The sequence below is a fragment of the Pipistrellus kuhlii genome, unplaced genomic scaffold (assembly GCF_014108245.1).
Source record: "Pipistrellus kuhlii isolate mPipKuh1 unplaced genomic scaffold, mPipKuh1.p scaffold_m20_p_55, whole genome shotgun sequence".
NCBI lineage: Eukaryota > Metazoa > Chordata > Mammalia > Chiroptera > Vespertilionidae > Pipistrellus > Pipistrellus kuhlii.
Window position 1 is genome coordinate 2,036,467 of NW_023425557.1, and position 12,021 is coordinate 2,048,487.

The following is a 12,021-nucleotide window of genomic DNA, read 5'->3' on the forward strand; positions in this document are numbered from 1 at the left end:
ACTATTAAATAACAAGCAAATAGCTTTTGGCTTAAATGCAGATGGATTATTAGTCCGAATTCAGCATCGATCTTGCTAATTCTCCCCCCGCCACACACACACAGCGGCCCCGCTAAATTACCCACAGTTCTCTGAAGACACGCCACGCATCCCGGCTTTTGTCGGGCAGTCCCGATACCCGGTGAACTCCAACTCATCCTTCCAAACCCAGCTGTGCCATCGGTTCCTCTGGAATGCCTTCCCCGGCCTCCTTTCTCTTCTGGGATCCCCAGAACAATGGTTTCCTTCGTTTGTCATAACCCATGGCCCCTGTACACAGGGCGGCTTCTGCCTCCATGTCCAGCAGGGGGCCCAGCACGGAGTAGGCACCGATCAATGACTGTTTATTGGATAAATGTACTACTGGAGTAGGAAGTGGCTTAGAGTCCAGTATAACATGTGGGTGGGCACGTGAGTGGATGAACGGGGGTCCCACCTAGGAACTGGGGGCCTGCGGATGAGGCTGAGTCCCTGACCCTCACACGCCCACTGCTCCCATTCTGCAGATGAGAAGACTGAGGCTCAGAAAGGAGAAACCACTGGCCCAAAGTCACACCCCTCCTCTTCACCTCACCTGCGCATGAGGGCAGGGCAGAACCCCAGGGACAGCGTGGAGGAGGGGGGACTTTCCTAAGTTTATTGGACGACAGGCTGCAGGTGAGGGGGCTGAGAGAGGAGGAGGGTGGGGGTGTAATAACTTAAAAACCGGAGGTGACAGCGGCAGCTCCTCAGAGATCTCTGCAGAGGGAGGGCGTGGGGGTATTTACAAGGATTTGTACAAAGTGCCCCGCACCGGCCTGGGGCGGGCAGGGGCGTTCGAGCACGAGGGGCGGGGAAAGGGAAGGAGTCTGCCTGACCCCCACCCCCAGCCCCCAATTCGCCGTCTACAGGCTCAGCAACCCCTCCCGCCCCGGCCCAAGGCCGAATGCTGGAGCTGTGGGGAGGAATGGAGAAGTGTCCTCGGTGTTCCTCCCGCCCCTGCCCCGCCCCGGAGTCTCCTCGGTGCCCGCTGCGGGAGCGGAGGGTCAGGACCGGCGGAGGCGCCCTGCTGAGCCCACTCACCCCCTGGTGCCGAGCTCCCCCGAGAACAGCAGAGGAGAGTCTGCGCCCCAAATCCAAGTCAGAGCAACCGGGGACGGCAGGGCGCACCCTCCGCGGCCTGGCCTCCCGCGGAAGGAGGGAGACGGGGAGCGGGACGGGACCGGGCCGTGGCTCAGAGCTCGAGGTCGTTGGAGATGCGGGTGACGAGGGTGCGGAAGGCCAGGGCGGTGCCCGCCACGCGCCGGAAGAGAACGCCCCGCAGGCCCGGCCGGGGCAGCTGGCAGACCTCCACTTCGAAGTGGGACAGGGGCTCGGGCCCGCCCGCACCCCCGTGCAGGCAGGCCAGCAGGAACGGCTGCGGCTGGCGGCAGCGGCAGCGGGCGGCCGCGGTGGCCTGGCGCAGGGCCGCCATCAGGGCCTCGGGCGGGCGCGAGCTGGTCAGCTTCACACTCCAGGGGAATCGGAGCAGCCGGGGGGCGGTTTCCGCTTGATCCCAAGGTAGATGGCAACTGAGGAGGGGAGACAGCAGAGGTCAAGGCAGGAGAGGAGAGGAGGGCAAGCCGCTGTCCCCTCCTCCGGACAGACCCCTAGATGTCCCCGTGGAGCCTGTCACCGTGTCATCCCCAGGGCCAAGTTTCAGCTGGACACACGGCGGCCACCCAGCCAGGGACCACATTTCCCAGCCTCCCCTGCCGCTGGGCATGGTCTTTGCCTCCAAATCCCAGGAGGCAAGTGGAGGTGACACGCGTGCACCTGCACATACATGACCCCCTTCAGTGGACACTGCAGGCCCGGACCCTCTGCCCAGGTCCTCTGAGGCGGCCTCTCCTTCCTAATACCGCGGCCCTTTAATACAGCTCCTCAATGTGGTGGTGACCCCCAACCATATAACTATTTTCGTTGCTACTTCATAACTGCAATTTTGCTACTGTTATGAATCGTAATGTAAATCTCTGTGTTTCCCGATGGTCTTAGGCGACCCTGCTAGCGGTTCTCAACCTGTGGGTCGCGGCATTAGAAAGGTTGAGAACCGCTGATCAGAAGGATGGTGATGCAAGAACCTCGCCACCTGATGAGCCTGGGGAGCGGAGGGGCCCTGGGCTGGCCACGTGGTTTGGGTAAAAGGGAACTGTATTCCTGTCTCTTTTGGGGTCTCTGCTCCAGCAGCTGGGCTTGTTCTTCACTAACTCATCGTTCTGATGAGAACAGTCCCTTTTCCCTCGGAGGACCAACCTTCTCCACTCTAGACCACGTTTCTCACCAAGAAGGGGACTTGGAAATTTCTGGGGCTTTCTGATTGTCGCTCTGTCTCGGCAGGGGAGCACTGGGGGCATTTATTAGCTTGTGTGTGGGGAGGGTCAGGTTCTGCAATGGGAAGAGGCCCCCGCACAACAGAGATACCCTGCCTCCGGCACCAAGGGCGTTCCTTCCGGGACGCACTGCAGAGCTAGTCTTTCTGGTTTAGGTGGGCTGACTGGCTCTCAGTGCCAAGGGTGGGCACATGACTCAGTCCTGGCCAATGAGAGCATTCCATCTCCCTGGCCACTGTGATTGGCTCAAGGATAAGCACATGATTATATCTGACCAATCAGAAGAATACTCCATCCTCCGCCACAGGTATTGGTTTGGACACGTGACAAAGCCCCAGCCAATGAGAGTCAGTCCTGGGACTTTGTTGGAACTACTGGGGCACTTCCACTGGGGGGGTCTCTAAACTGGTATCCTGTCAAACTCAAGTAGGGCTTGGCAAAGTACAGCACTGCTTGCTTTTTGTAAATAAAGTTTTACTGGAACGTAGCCAGACCCATTTTTTTGTATCGAATATAACCACTTTTGTGCTACAATCGCAGAGCTGAATAAGCATGACAGAAGGACTAGCCCTCAAAGTCTAAACTACTTTCTCCCGGGACTGTTAGATTCTGTCTGCCACAGCTGGCCCAGGCTGCTGGCCACCGTTCTGCTCTCGGGAGGAGAGGAAAGGTGGGGCGTGAGCAGGGGGAGGAGCTGTTACAGATGGGAGAGGCTGAAGTTAGACACTGTCAAGAGGAGGTGCTGCCGAGACCGGTTTGGCTCAGTGGGTAGAGCGTCGGCCTGCGGACTGAAAGGTCCCAGGTTCAATTTGGTCAAGGGCAAGTACCTTGGTTGGGCACATCCCCAGTAAGGGGTGTGCAGGGGGTGTGCAAGAGGCAGCTGATCGATGATTCTCTTTCATCGATGTTTCTAACTCTCTATGCCTCTCTCTTCTTCTCTGTGAAAATTCAATAAAATATATTTTTTTAAAAAGAAAAAAAGATTTAGCATTAAAAAAAAAAGAGGAGGTGCCCAGGATGGGTGGAAATGAGGGGAGTCTGCAGAGCGGAGGAAGAGCTGCTGGTAGAGAAGGGAGGGTCACAGGGGGATTCAGGGAGTTGGCCTTAAAGGATGAGACTCAGTCCCACTAAGGACCCGGGGGAGGGGGAGGGGCAGGGGCTGAGGTATTGGGGTCTGAGGCCCGTGAGGGAGAGGGATGGTGTGGCAGTCACATGACCCCACTTACCTTGTGACCTCAGGTCCCCCGATTCTCTCAGGTTCGTCTGAGACCCTAGGGGAGGAGAGGGGGCCAGAGTGTTTAACCGGGACACGGGGAGCCTCCTCTCCCCCACCCGCTGCCTCCAAGACCCTGCCCTGGCCCCGTGCCCCCTGCTGGCTGGAGCCGGGCAGGGGAGGGCCCAGAGCCGAGATTGGCTCTCCTTGTCCATTCTGAGATGGTTAGTGCAGGGCGTAGGAAAGACACTGGAGTTTGGAAGACGAAAGCAGCAGGCAGGCGGGCAGAGACCACATGGAGAAGGGGAGACACACACGCAGCCCTTCCTAGGCTTTGCTCCAATGGCCCCTCCCGTGAGGCTGCCCCGTGGAGAGCCGCACCTTCCCTTTCCCACGCCCCGCCCCCTCCCCTGCCCTAGTTTTCTCTCCCGGACTTGTCACTGCCTGGCAGTCCATGTATGTTCCTTATTTGCTGCTCACGTCTGGGTGCCTTAGTGGAATGCTGGCTCTGCCCGGGCAGGGCTTGGCAAGGACGTCTTGTTCACTGTACCCCAGGGCCCAGGACGGTGCACACACACAGCAGGTGCCCAGTGAATAACACAGGCAAACATTACAAAGCACATCCCAAGGCAGCATCCTAGGCTCGGCCCATACACCACCTCCCTTGGTCCACACGGCGACCCTGTGAGGGAGCTGCTGCTCTGATCATCCCCATTTTACAGAAGAGAAGAGCGAGGCCCAGCGAGCCGGAGCGGCCTGCTCAGGTCCCTCAGCAGAGCTGGGTCTGAACCTCCTGAGCCTGGCTCCAGGGGCCAGACTGTTGTTTATTAAATGAGCGAATGACCCCACGTACAGACGCCGCCCCCACGCCCAGCACCCCGCCCCCCACGCCGGCACACACAGCTCGGACATGCGGACGAGGAGGCAGAGCCAGGGAGAGCGGAGGGTGGACAGGACTTACTGATCTTGGATCCCTGGGGCAAAGAGGCGCCCGAAACGCAGCGGTTAGAGTTCTGCCGTTTAGAGGGATCGAGGGTAACCCTGCAGCGTGAGGAGGGAGTGAAGGTGACGGAGGAGGAGGGGGGTGAGGTGGAAGTGGAGGAGGTGATGTCGAGGCAAAGGAGGCAGAGTTGAGTAGGAGACAGGTAAGGCCCATCAGCCCCCAACCTCGACCCCTGGCCCCCGGGGCCCCCGTGGGACTCACCTTCGGGTCAGTTTGGAGGTCAGCTTGGTGAAGAGGTTGGTGGTGGGGCGGGGCCGCCCGGCGGGCAGGGGTGTGGCCTCGTGGGCCAGCGTGGGAGAGGCCGGGGGCCCGTTCTGCACGCCCCCGCCTCCCCCGCTCCCTGCCCGCCGGTCCCGGACCTGGCCCCCGTGGAAGGTGCTACGGATGGTGGAGCCCCGCGCCAGGCGGCTCCGCTCCCCGGACGGGGGAGCCAGGCTGTGACTGGACGGGGAGGCGGGGGGCACCCTCGGGGTACCCGAGCTGTGGGCAGAGAGGAACAAGTCAGAGAGGGACCCCAAGGCAGGCCAAGTGCCCAATCCAGATTCCTCCCTGTCCTGAGATCAGAACCTTCTCCCCACCAGGAGCTCAGAGAAGGGCGAGCTGTGCCAGCTGTGTCTGCACCGGCCCCTCCACAGGCCCCCTCCTCACCCGTCCCTCTTCAAACTCTGCCCGCTCCCCACTGCCCCACCCAGCCCCCTTTCTCCAAACTCAGCGCTGGATAGATTCAGATACATTTCTGGATGAATCCTTTGCTATTTGCCATTCAAACCTCAGGAGCCAAGTCAACTTCACAAATACCCTGCTATCTCACCCCCATTATCCAAACTTGGGAAATGAATAGATGTGTACGTCAAGGGTATTCATATTCATTGTAACAATTTCTCAACAGGTGAAAATAAAAAGGAGGGACCTGCTTCTGAACTCTCTCAAGATGGCGTGTGAGCACTGGTGACCCCACTGTCCCAGAGCCTCCTCCAGCCCCTCCAACACTCCCAGTTCTGACAGCAGGGCCCAAGCTCCAATCTCCAGCCTGGAACTCAAAGAGGGAACCATGACTGTGGCAGATGCCACTACCTCTCCCCTAGAATCCATCCTTCTTGTTTTTCTATAGTAATCAAACCTTTAACTAAGACATGAGTACAGCACAGGGCCTCCTAGCCAGAGACTACATTTCCCAGCCTCCCTTGCAGCTAGGGGTGGCCATATGACTATGCTCTGGCCAATAGCATAAAAACAAAAGTGCTTGGTTCTATTGTTGGGTCTAAAAAGAATGCTGTTTGCCCTCTACTTTCTTTTTTAAATATATTTTTATTAATTTTTTAGAGAGGAAGAGAGAGGGATAGAGAATTAGAAACATCGATGAGAGAGAAACATCGACCAGCCGCCTCCTGCACAACCCCTACTGGGGATGTGCCTGCAACCAAGGTACATGCCCTTGACCGGAATAGAACCCGGGACCCCTCAGTCTGCAGGCCGACGCTCTACCCACTGAGCCAAATCGGCTTCGGCTCTTTTTTTCTTTTTAATAATATCTTTATTGATTTCAGAGAGGAAGGGAGAAGGAAGAGATAGAAACATCAACGATGAGAGAGGATCAGTGATTGGCTGCCTCCTGCATGTCCCCTATTGGGGATCAAGCCGGCAACCCAGGCATGCGCCCTTGACTGGAATTAAACCTGGGACCCTTCAGTCCAAAGGCTGACGCTCTATCCACTGAGCCAAACCAGCCAGGACTGCCCTCTACTTTCTTTCTGCCCCTCTGGCTGTTTGGGAAATGGTGGCAACTGCGGCCGTGGCCTGAGACCCAGATCTGAGGCTCATGTTGAGATCGGCGGAATCCATCTGGGTTCTCAGAGGACCAACCCTCCCCCGTCATTTAAGCCATGACAGCGTCTCTCGACTAGAACTGGAAGGCCACGCATTACCATGGTTACAAACACAGACTCTAGAGTCAGTCTAGCATCTTTGCTTCTCGACTCACCAGCTGTGGCCCTGGACAGTGTACTTAGCTTTTCTGTATCTCATTTTCTCAGCTGTCAATGCAGACCAGGCTCTACCGCACAAGGATCAGGGCATGCCACCAGCTGAGGTGCAGAGGCCTGGCACAGGGTACCTGCTTGGTGATTATTATTTTTATATCCCGACAGTCCTGGTGGGCAGGAGTGTCACTGTCCCAGAGTCCCCCCTGCCCCACTCCTGGACTTGAACCCTGACATGAACAAATTCATTCCCTTTCGCCTCCAGCCAGTCTGCGCTGGTTCCCTCACTTGCCAGCTGAGAGAGGCTGGACAGACACGAGCAAACAAGTTTGAACACAAGCCAACCAGAGGATGCGGAAGCTGTGACATTCTGGGCTTCTAAGTTCTAAAAATGGATCATTCCAAAAAAATAAACTCCGATTTCTAAGGCTCGTGGGCAGGGAACAGGGCAGACTGCTTCCCGGTGCTGACTAATTAGGGAGGAGGATGTTCAGGGGACTCTGGGAGGGGGAGGACTCGCACATTCTGCCACCGGCCGGGCAGATAATACCCTCCCCAGAACCCACGGCACCCCTGTCCCCCAACATCTGCCCCCTCAGATCCAGGGGGCCCTGCTCACCTCCCCCCACGCCCCGCCCCTTTCTCCACTGCCACCCGCTCCATACCTGTTTTCCTTGCCATTTGGCAGCAGGGACGGGCGCTCAGCCCCTGGGCGTTCCGTGCAGACGTAGGTGTTCCTGCGCGTCATCATGCTGGGAGGGAGGTTGTTCTGTGGGAGACAGGCCAGGAGGGAGTGAGGGCACGGAGGGCCACTCCTGATCCCTCACGCTTACCCTCCCTGGGCTTCCTCATCATGAACACGGAGAGGCCTGTGTGTAAACTGAAGGTTACTCTGGGCTGAAGAAACCGAAGACTAGGCTCATGGGACATCCCAGCAATCCGAGGGAGTCACAGGAGGCCGGGGCTGGGAGGAGGGAGGGTCGGGAGGCTCCGGGGGCAGCCCAGTCCACCTCTCCCGCCCCCCCCCGCCCCTCCCCCCGCCCCCGGTACAGACCAACCAACTTGTAAAACACATTCATGCTACACGGTGTCTCTCCGCGCTGCCTGTGCACAGACGGTCTCATCTGCTTGGATATTCCTCCTACCTCCCCCTGACTCACTCCTGTGTACAACTGAGGTATCACTTCATGATGCACCCCCACCCCCAGCTCCAGACTGAGTCAGGGTCGCCTCTGGCCCCCCCAAGGCAGCCTCCGTCACTCCGCGCTGCAACATCTGTTCCTGTGCTCGCCCTCCCCAGAGCCGTGAGCTCCGAGGACAGAAATATCCCGGCGGGCGCTGCCACCGCATCAGCCGCGCTGGGAGCGAGCCCTCCTCTCGCCCAGGCTGCTGTCTGAGGCTGGTGTTTCTTATGTTTGGAAGCGTTCCGCCCGTTTAGAGCCATCTGTGTCTGGAATTTCCTGTATGGGAAAGTTCTAAATGATGAAGTCTATTTTCTTTAACAAGAACATGCGACTGTTCAGGTTTCCCATTTCTTTGTGTGTCCGTTTGGTTCACTGTGTCTTTAAGGCTTTTGTCCATCTCATCTAAGTGGTCAAATCTATTGGCTTAAAGTAGCTCCTACCTCCTTCTCGCTATCTCTTCCCGTTACAACAGTCCCCTTTCCATTCCGATATTGGCGATTCGTGTTTGCTGCCTTCTTTCTGTCAGTCCTGCTCAGGGTCCAGTGCTTCTACCAACCTTTCTAAGCACCAGCTTCCGGCTCTGTTGGTTTTCTCCAGTGTACACTTGTTTTCCCTTTTATTGACTTCTATTATTTCCTCCCTTCTCCTTTCTGGGGGGCTAACCTGCTGTTCCTCTCCTCCCTCCTTAGCTGTGGGTGTATTGGAACACCAACAGCAGAGCAGGCACTGCGCTCACTGAGCAGGCACTGCGTGCAGTGCTTTCTGTACAAGATTCTCTTCTCACAATCACCCAGGTTCTTAATGAGCTCATTTCACAGGACGGAGTCCTAAAGCTCAGAGAGGTAGAGTCACTTGCTCAAGGACACACAGCTCATCGGTGTCATTCAAACTTCGGTCTCTATGGCTTCAGCATCCGGACCCCTTTCCTATCACTGCCTGCACCGGGGCTCCCCTGTCGAGGGCATTTTGGTTCCTCCGCTGCACCATTCCCCTCTAGGCAGCTTCAGACGCCACGTCTACATCTCAGATTCGCCGGCAGCTCAGGTTCTGGACAGGAACGGGTCCTGCCAACCTTCTTACTCATGAAGCCCCGACTTCTGCTCTCACAGGCCAGGCCCTGCGGTCTGTGCTGCTGCAGGCCCCACGCCCTCTCCCAGGTGCTGAGGGCATGGGGCCTCTGGGTGAGGGTGAAGTCCTGGGTCTCGCACTGGAGCCCTGACCGTGTGTGTCCTGGAATTCAACAGGGCTGCAGGCAGCCCCAGAGGGGGCAGCTCCCGGTGGCTCTGGACTGCTGACGAGGTGTCATTCCCACAGGTCTAGTCCTTCACCTGCTTCTCCAGCCCTTCCTACAATTTGGTAAGCACCTCAGCCAGTTCCCTGTATTAAATCCTCCCTGCCCAAAGCACGCTGTATGCTTCCTTCGGACTCTGAATGCTAATTTACACATGAGCATCAAGCACAAGATCAGACAGAGGGAACGCTCAGAAAAGGTTTGCTGAATGAATGAGTGCGTGAACGGATGAACAAGGAGTCCCCTGTGTGGTTGGGGAGCAGGATGGGAATCGCCTGGTCTGAAAAGATGCGAGCCCAGTGGCACTGTAGGCCGGGCCTCGTGGTCGCAGCCCGCCCCGCCCGGCCGGCCGCTCGCTCACCGGGGTGCTGGCGCTGTCCTTCCGCCGCTCCGGGATCTCGGCCTTGTTGGGGTTGTGGGCGCTGCTGACCATCGGGCTGGACGGGGGCAGCCCCCGGCTCCCGCTGCCCGCAGCACTGCAGCTCGCCTTCCGGCTGGGCAGGCGCTCCTCCTTCAGCTCCGCCTCCCCCGTGCTGGTGGGGCTGCGCTTGGGGTGCAGGGGTGCGGGGGACGGGCCGCCTGGCGGAGGGAGGGGACAGTTAGGGTGGCATCCCCTGGAAATACGGGACCTGCACTGGGTGATCTGGGAACCTCAGCATCCCTCGCCTGGGCCCTGTCTCTGTGCAGGCCTGACGGGGGCCGTCAGAGTGGCCCAGAAGCTCCGCCATGACAGGATGCTCGCAGAGGCAGGCTATGCCGGCATCATCCTCCCCTTTTAGGGCCAGAGACTGGGAACAGGTGAATAGTTAAATAAACGAAGGTATTTCCACACACGGAATACTATGCAGCCATTAAGAATGAGAACGCTCCGCCCAACCGACGTGGCTCATTGGTTGAGCATCGACCTATGACCAGGAGGCCCCCAACTGATTCAGTCAGGGCACATGCGCGGGGTGCAGGCTCAGTCCCAGTGTGGGGCGTACAGGAGGCAGCTGATCCATGATTCTCTCTCATCGTTGATGTTTCTCTCTCTCTCTCCCTCTCCCTTCTTTCTGAAAACAATAAAAATAAAAATGAATGAGAAAGCTCTTATGTAACAAGAGTGATCTTCAAGACAAACTGCAAAGCAGGCCTACACAGTGCTGTCATTTGCATAAAAAAGGAGAAAAGTGCCTATCTCTACCGGATCTCCTCGTTTATATACGAATATCTCCAAAGAGCTATCGTCTGCATCAGGAGGATATTACCTTTACGGTAAATTGTTTACATAATCTTTGTATGCCCCTTTTTATCTTCCCTCTCTCTCTCTCTCCCTCTCTCTCTCTCTCTCTCTCTCTGCACACACACACACACACACACACACACACACACACACACACATTTATTCACAAAAGGACATTTTCCCCATTGATTTTTGGAGAGAATGGAAAGGAGGGAGGGAGAGGGAAAGTGGGAGGGGGAAGGAGATGGAAAGGGAGAGGGAGAGAGAGAGAGAGAAAGAAACATCACTGCGCTGGGACCGGTTTGGCTCAGTGGATAGAGCGTCGGCCTGCGGACTGAAGGGTCCCTGGTTCGATTCCGGGCAAGGGCATGTACCTTGGTTGCGGGCACATCCCCAGTGGGGGGTGTGCAGGAGGCAGCTGATCGATGATTCTCTCTCATCGATGTTTTTGACTCTCTATCCCTCTCTCTTCCTCTCTGTGAAAAATCAATAAAATATATTTAAAAAAAGAAAAAGAAACATCACTGCAAGAGAGACACACTGATTGATTGTCTCCCACACGTGCCCCAACTGGGGCCAGGAATGGAACCCGCAACCCAAGTACGTGTCCTTGACCGGGAATCGAACCCAGGCCCTTCGGTGCACAGGCCGAGGCTCTAACCACTGAGAACCACTGGCCAGGAATACCTCATTATCTCTCTCTATAAAACCCTAATATGCAAATAGACAGAACGGTGGAACAACCGAAAACTGGTTGCTATGATGTGCGTGGACCACCGGGGGGTGCGTGCAGAAATTGGTGGGCTTTGGCCACAGCAGGATGGTGGAGCTGGTGAGCAGGGGCACCAGACCAAGGCAGGGTGCCGGTTGCTGTCATTGGGGCCAGCCTCTGCTGGTTACAGAAAATTATTTGCTCCTGCCTGCCAGGGCCACTCACACCTGCTGCTGGTGCTGACCCTGCTTGCACCTGCTGCCTGCCTCAATCACTCAATGCCATCAGCAGGTGCCACCTGCTTCTCCACCTACCCCTGCTCCTGAGGGGTGATGGGGCCAGCAGCTGCCTCTCGCACCCGATGCTAGTAAAGGCCCTGCTCACACCCGCTGCCAACTCCTGGTGCCAGCCCCTATCTCTTGGTGCCGTCAGCGGGTGCAAGTGGCGGCTGCTGGCCCCGATTGCCCCTGAGTGCTTCTCCACCGCCCCCTGCTCCTGAGGGGTGATCAGGGCAGCAGCCACTGCTCGCACCCACTGACTGCGCTGGCCCCAATCGCTCCATGCCATCAGTGGGTGCGAGTGGGGCTGGTGCCATCAGCGGGTAGGAATGGCAGCGGTGGTATCCGGGGACTGGGGACCGGGGGCCTCACTGCCCAGAGATCTTTTCAAAGTGCACAAATTTGTGCACTGGGCCCCTAGTATATTTATAAATAAAACCTCTCCAAACGAATGTATATAAACCCAGTAACAGTGGCTGCTCCAAGGAGAACGGGTGGGGGTGGGGCTCACAGAATGCTGCACGAAGACTATATCTTACTGTTTGCGCTTTGCGTACCGCCAAGATTTAAAGCCTGTGATTGTTGTAATTTCAAAAACAAATCTGGCCCCTTAGAACATCTGAGGAATTTATGGTTCTAGAACCCGGGGATTAAACACGTTCTAGAACGTCAGAGTCAGAACTGCTAAATCCTCAGGAACCTTAAAGGTCACCGTCCAAGAACCGTAATCTCTATGACGACAGAGGGGC

At 57.1% G+C, this 12,021-nt stretch overlaps 1 protein-coding gene across 6 annotated transcripts in view; it reads right to left on the bottom strand.

Annotated features, from left to right (window-relative positions):
• Positions 1-366: 366 nt before the first annotated feature.
• The window catches only part of MARK4 (microtubule affinity regulating kinase 4), a 32,489-nt gene continuing 20,834 nt past the window's right edge, over positions 367-12,021 (bottom strand). For 2 of the 6 annotated variants that reach the window (XM_036416371.2, XM_036416373.2), the window contains 5 exons: positions 9,422-9,639; positions 7,251-7,354; positions 4,808-5,086; positions 3,617-3,661; positions 367-1,589 (listed from right to left, as the gene is read on the bottom strand). In XM_036416371.2, coding sequence (XP_036272264.1) covers positions 1,253-1,589; positions 3,617-3,661; positions 4,808-5,086; positions 7,251-7,354; positions 9,422-9,639 — 983 coding nt within the window. In that variant the 3' untranslated portion in view covers positions 367-1,252. Of the gene's footprint in view, positions 1,590-3,616; positions 3,662-4,564; positions 4,645-4,807; positions 5,087-6,517; positions 6,891-7,250; positions 7,355-9,421; positions 9,640-12,021 lie in introns of those variants that run through there. The other 4 variants (XM_036416372.2, XM_036416374.2, XM_045573677.1 and 1 more) reach the window with 4 other exon arrangements.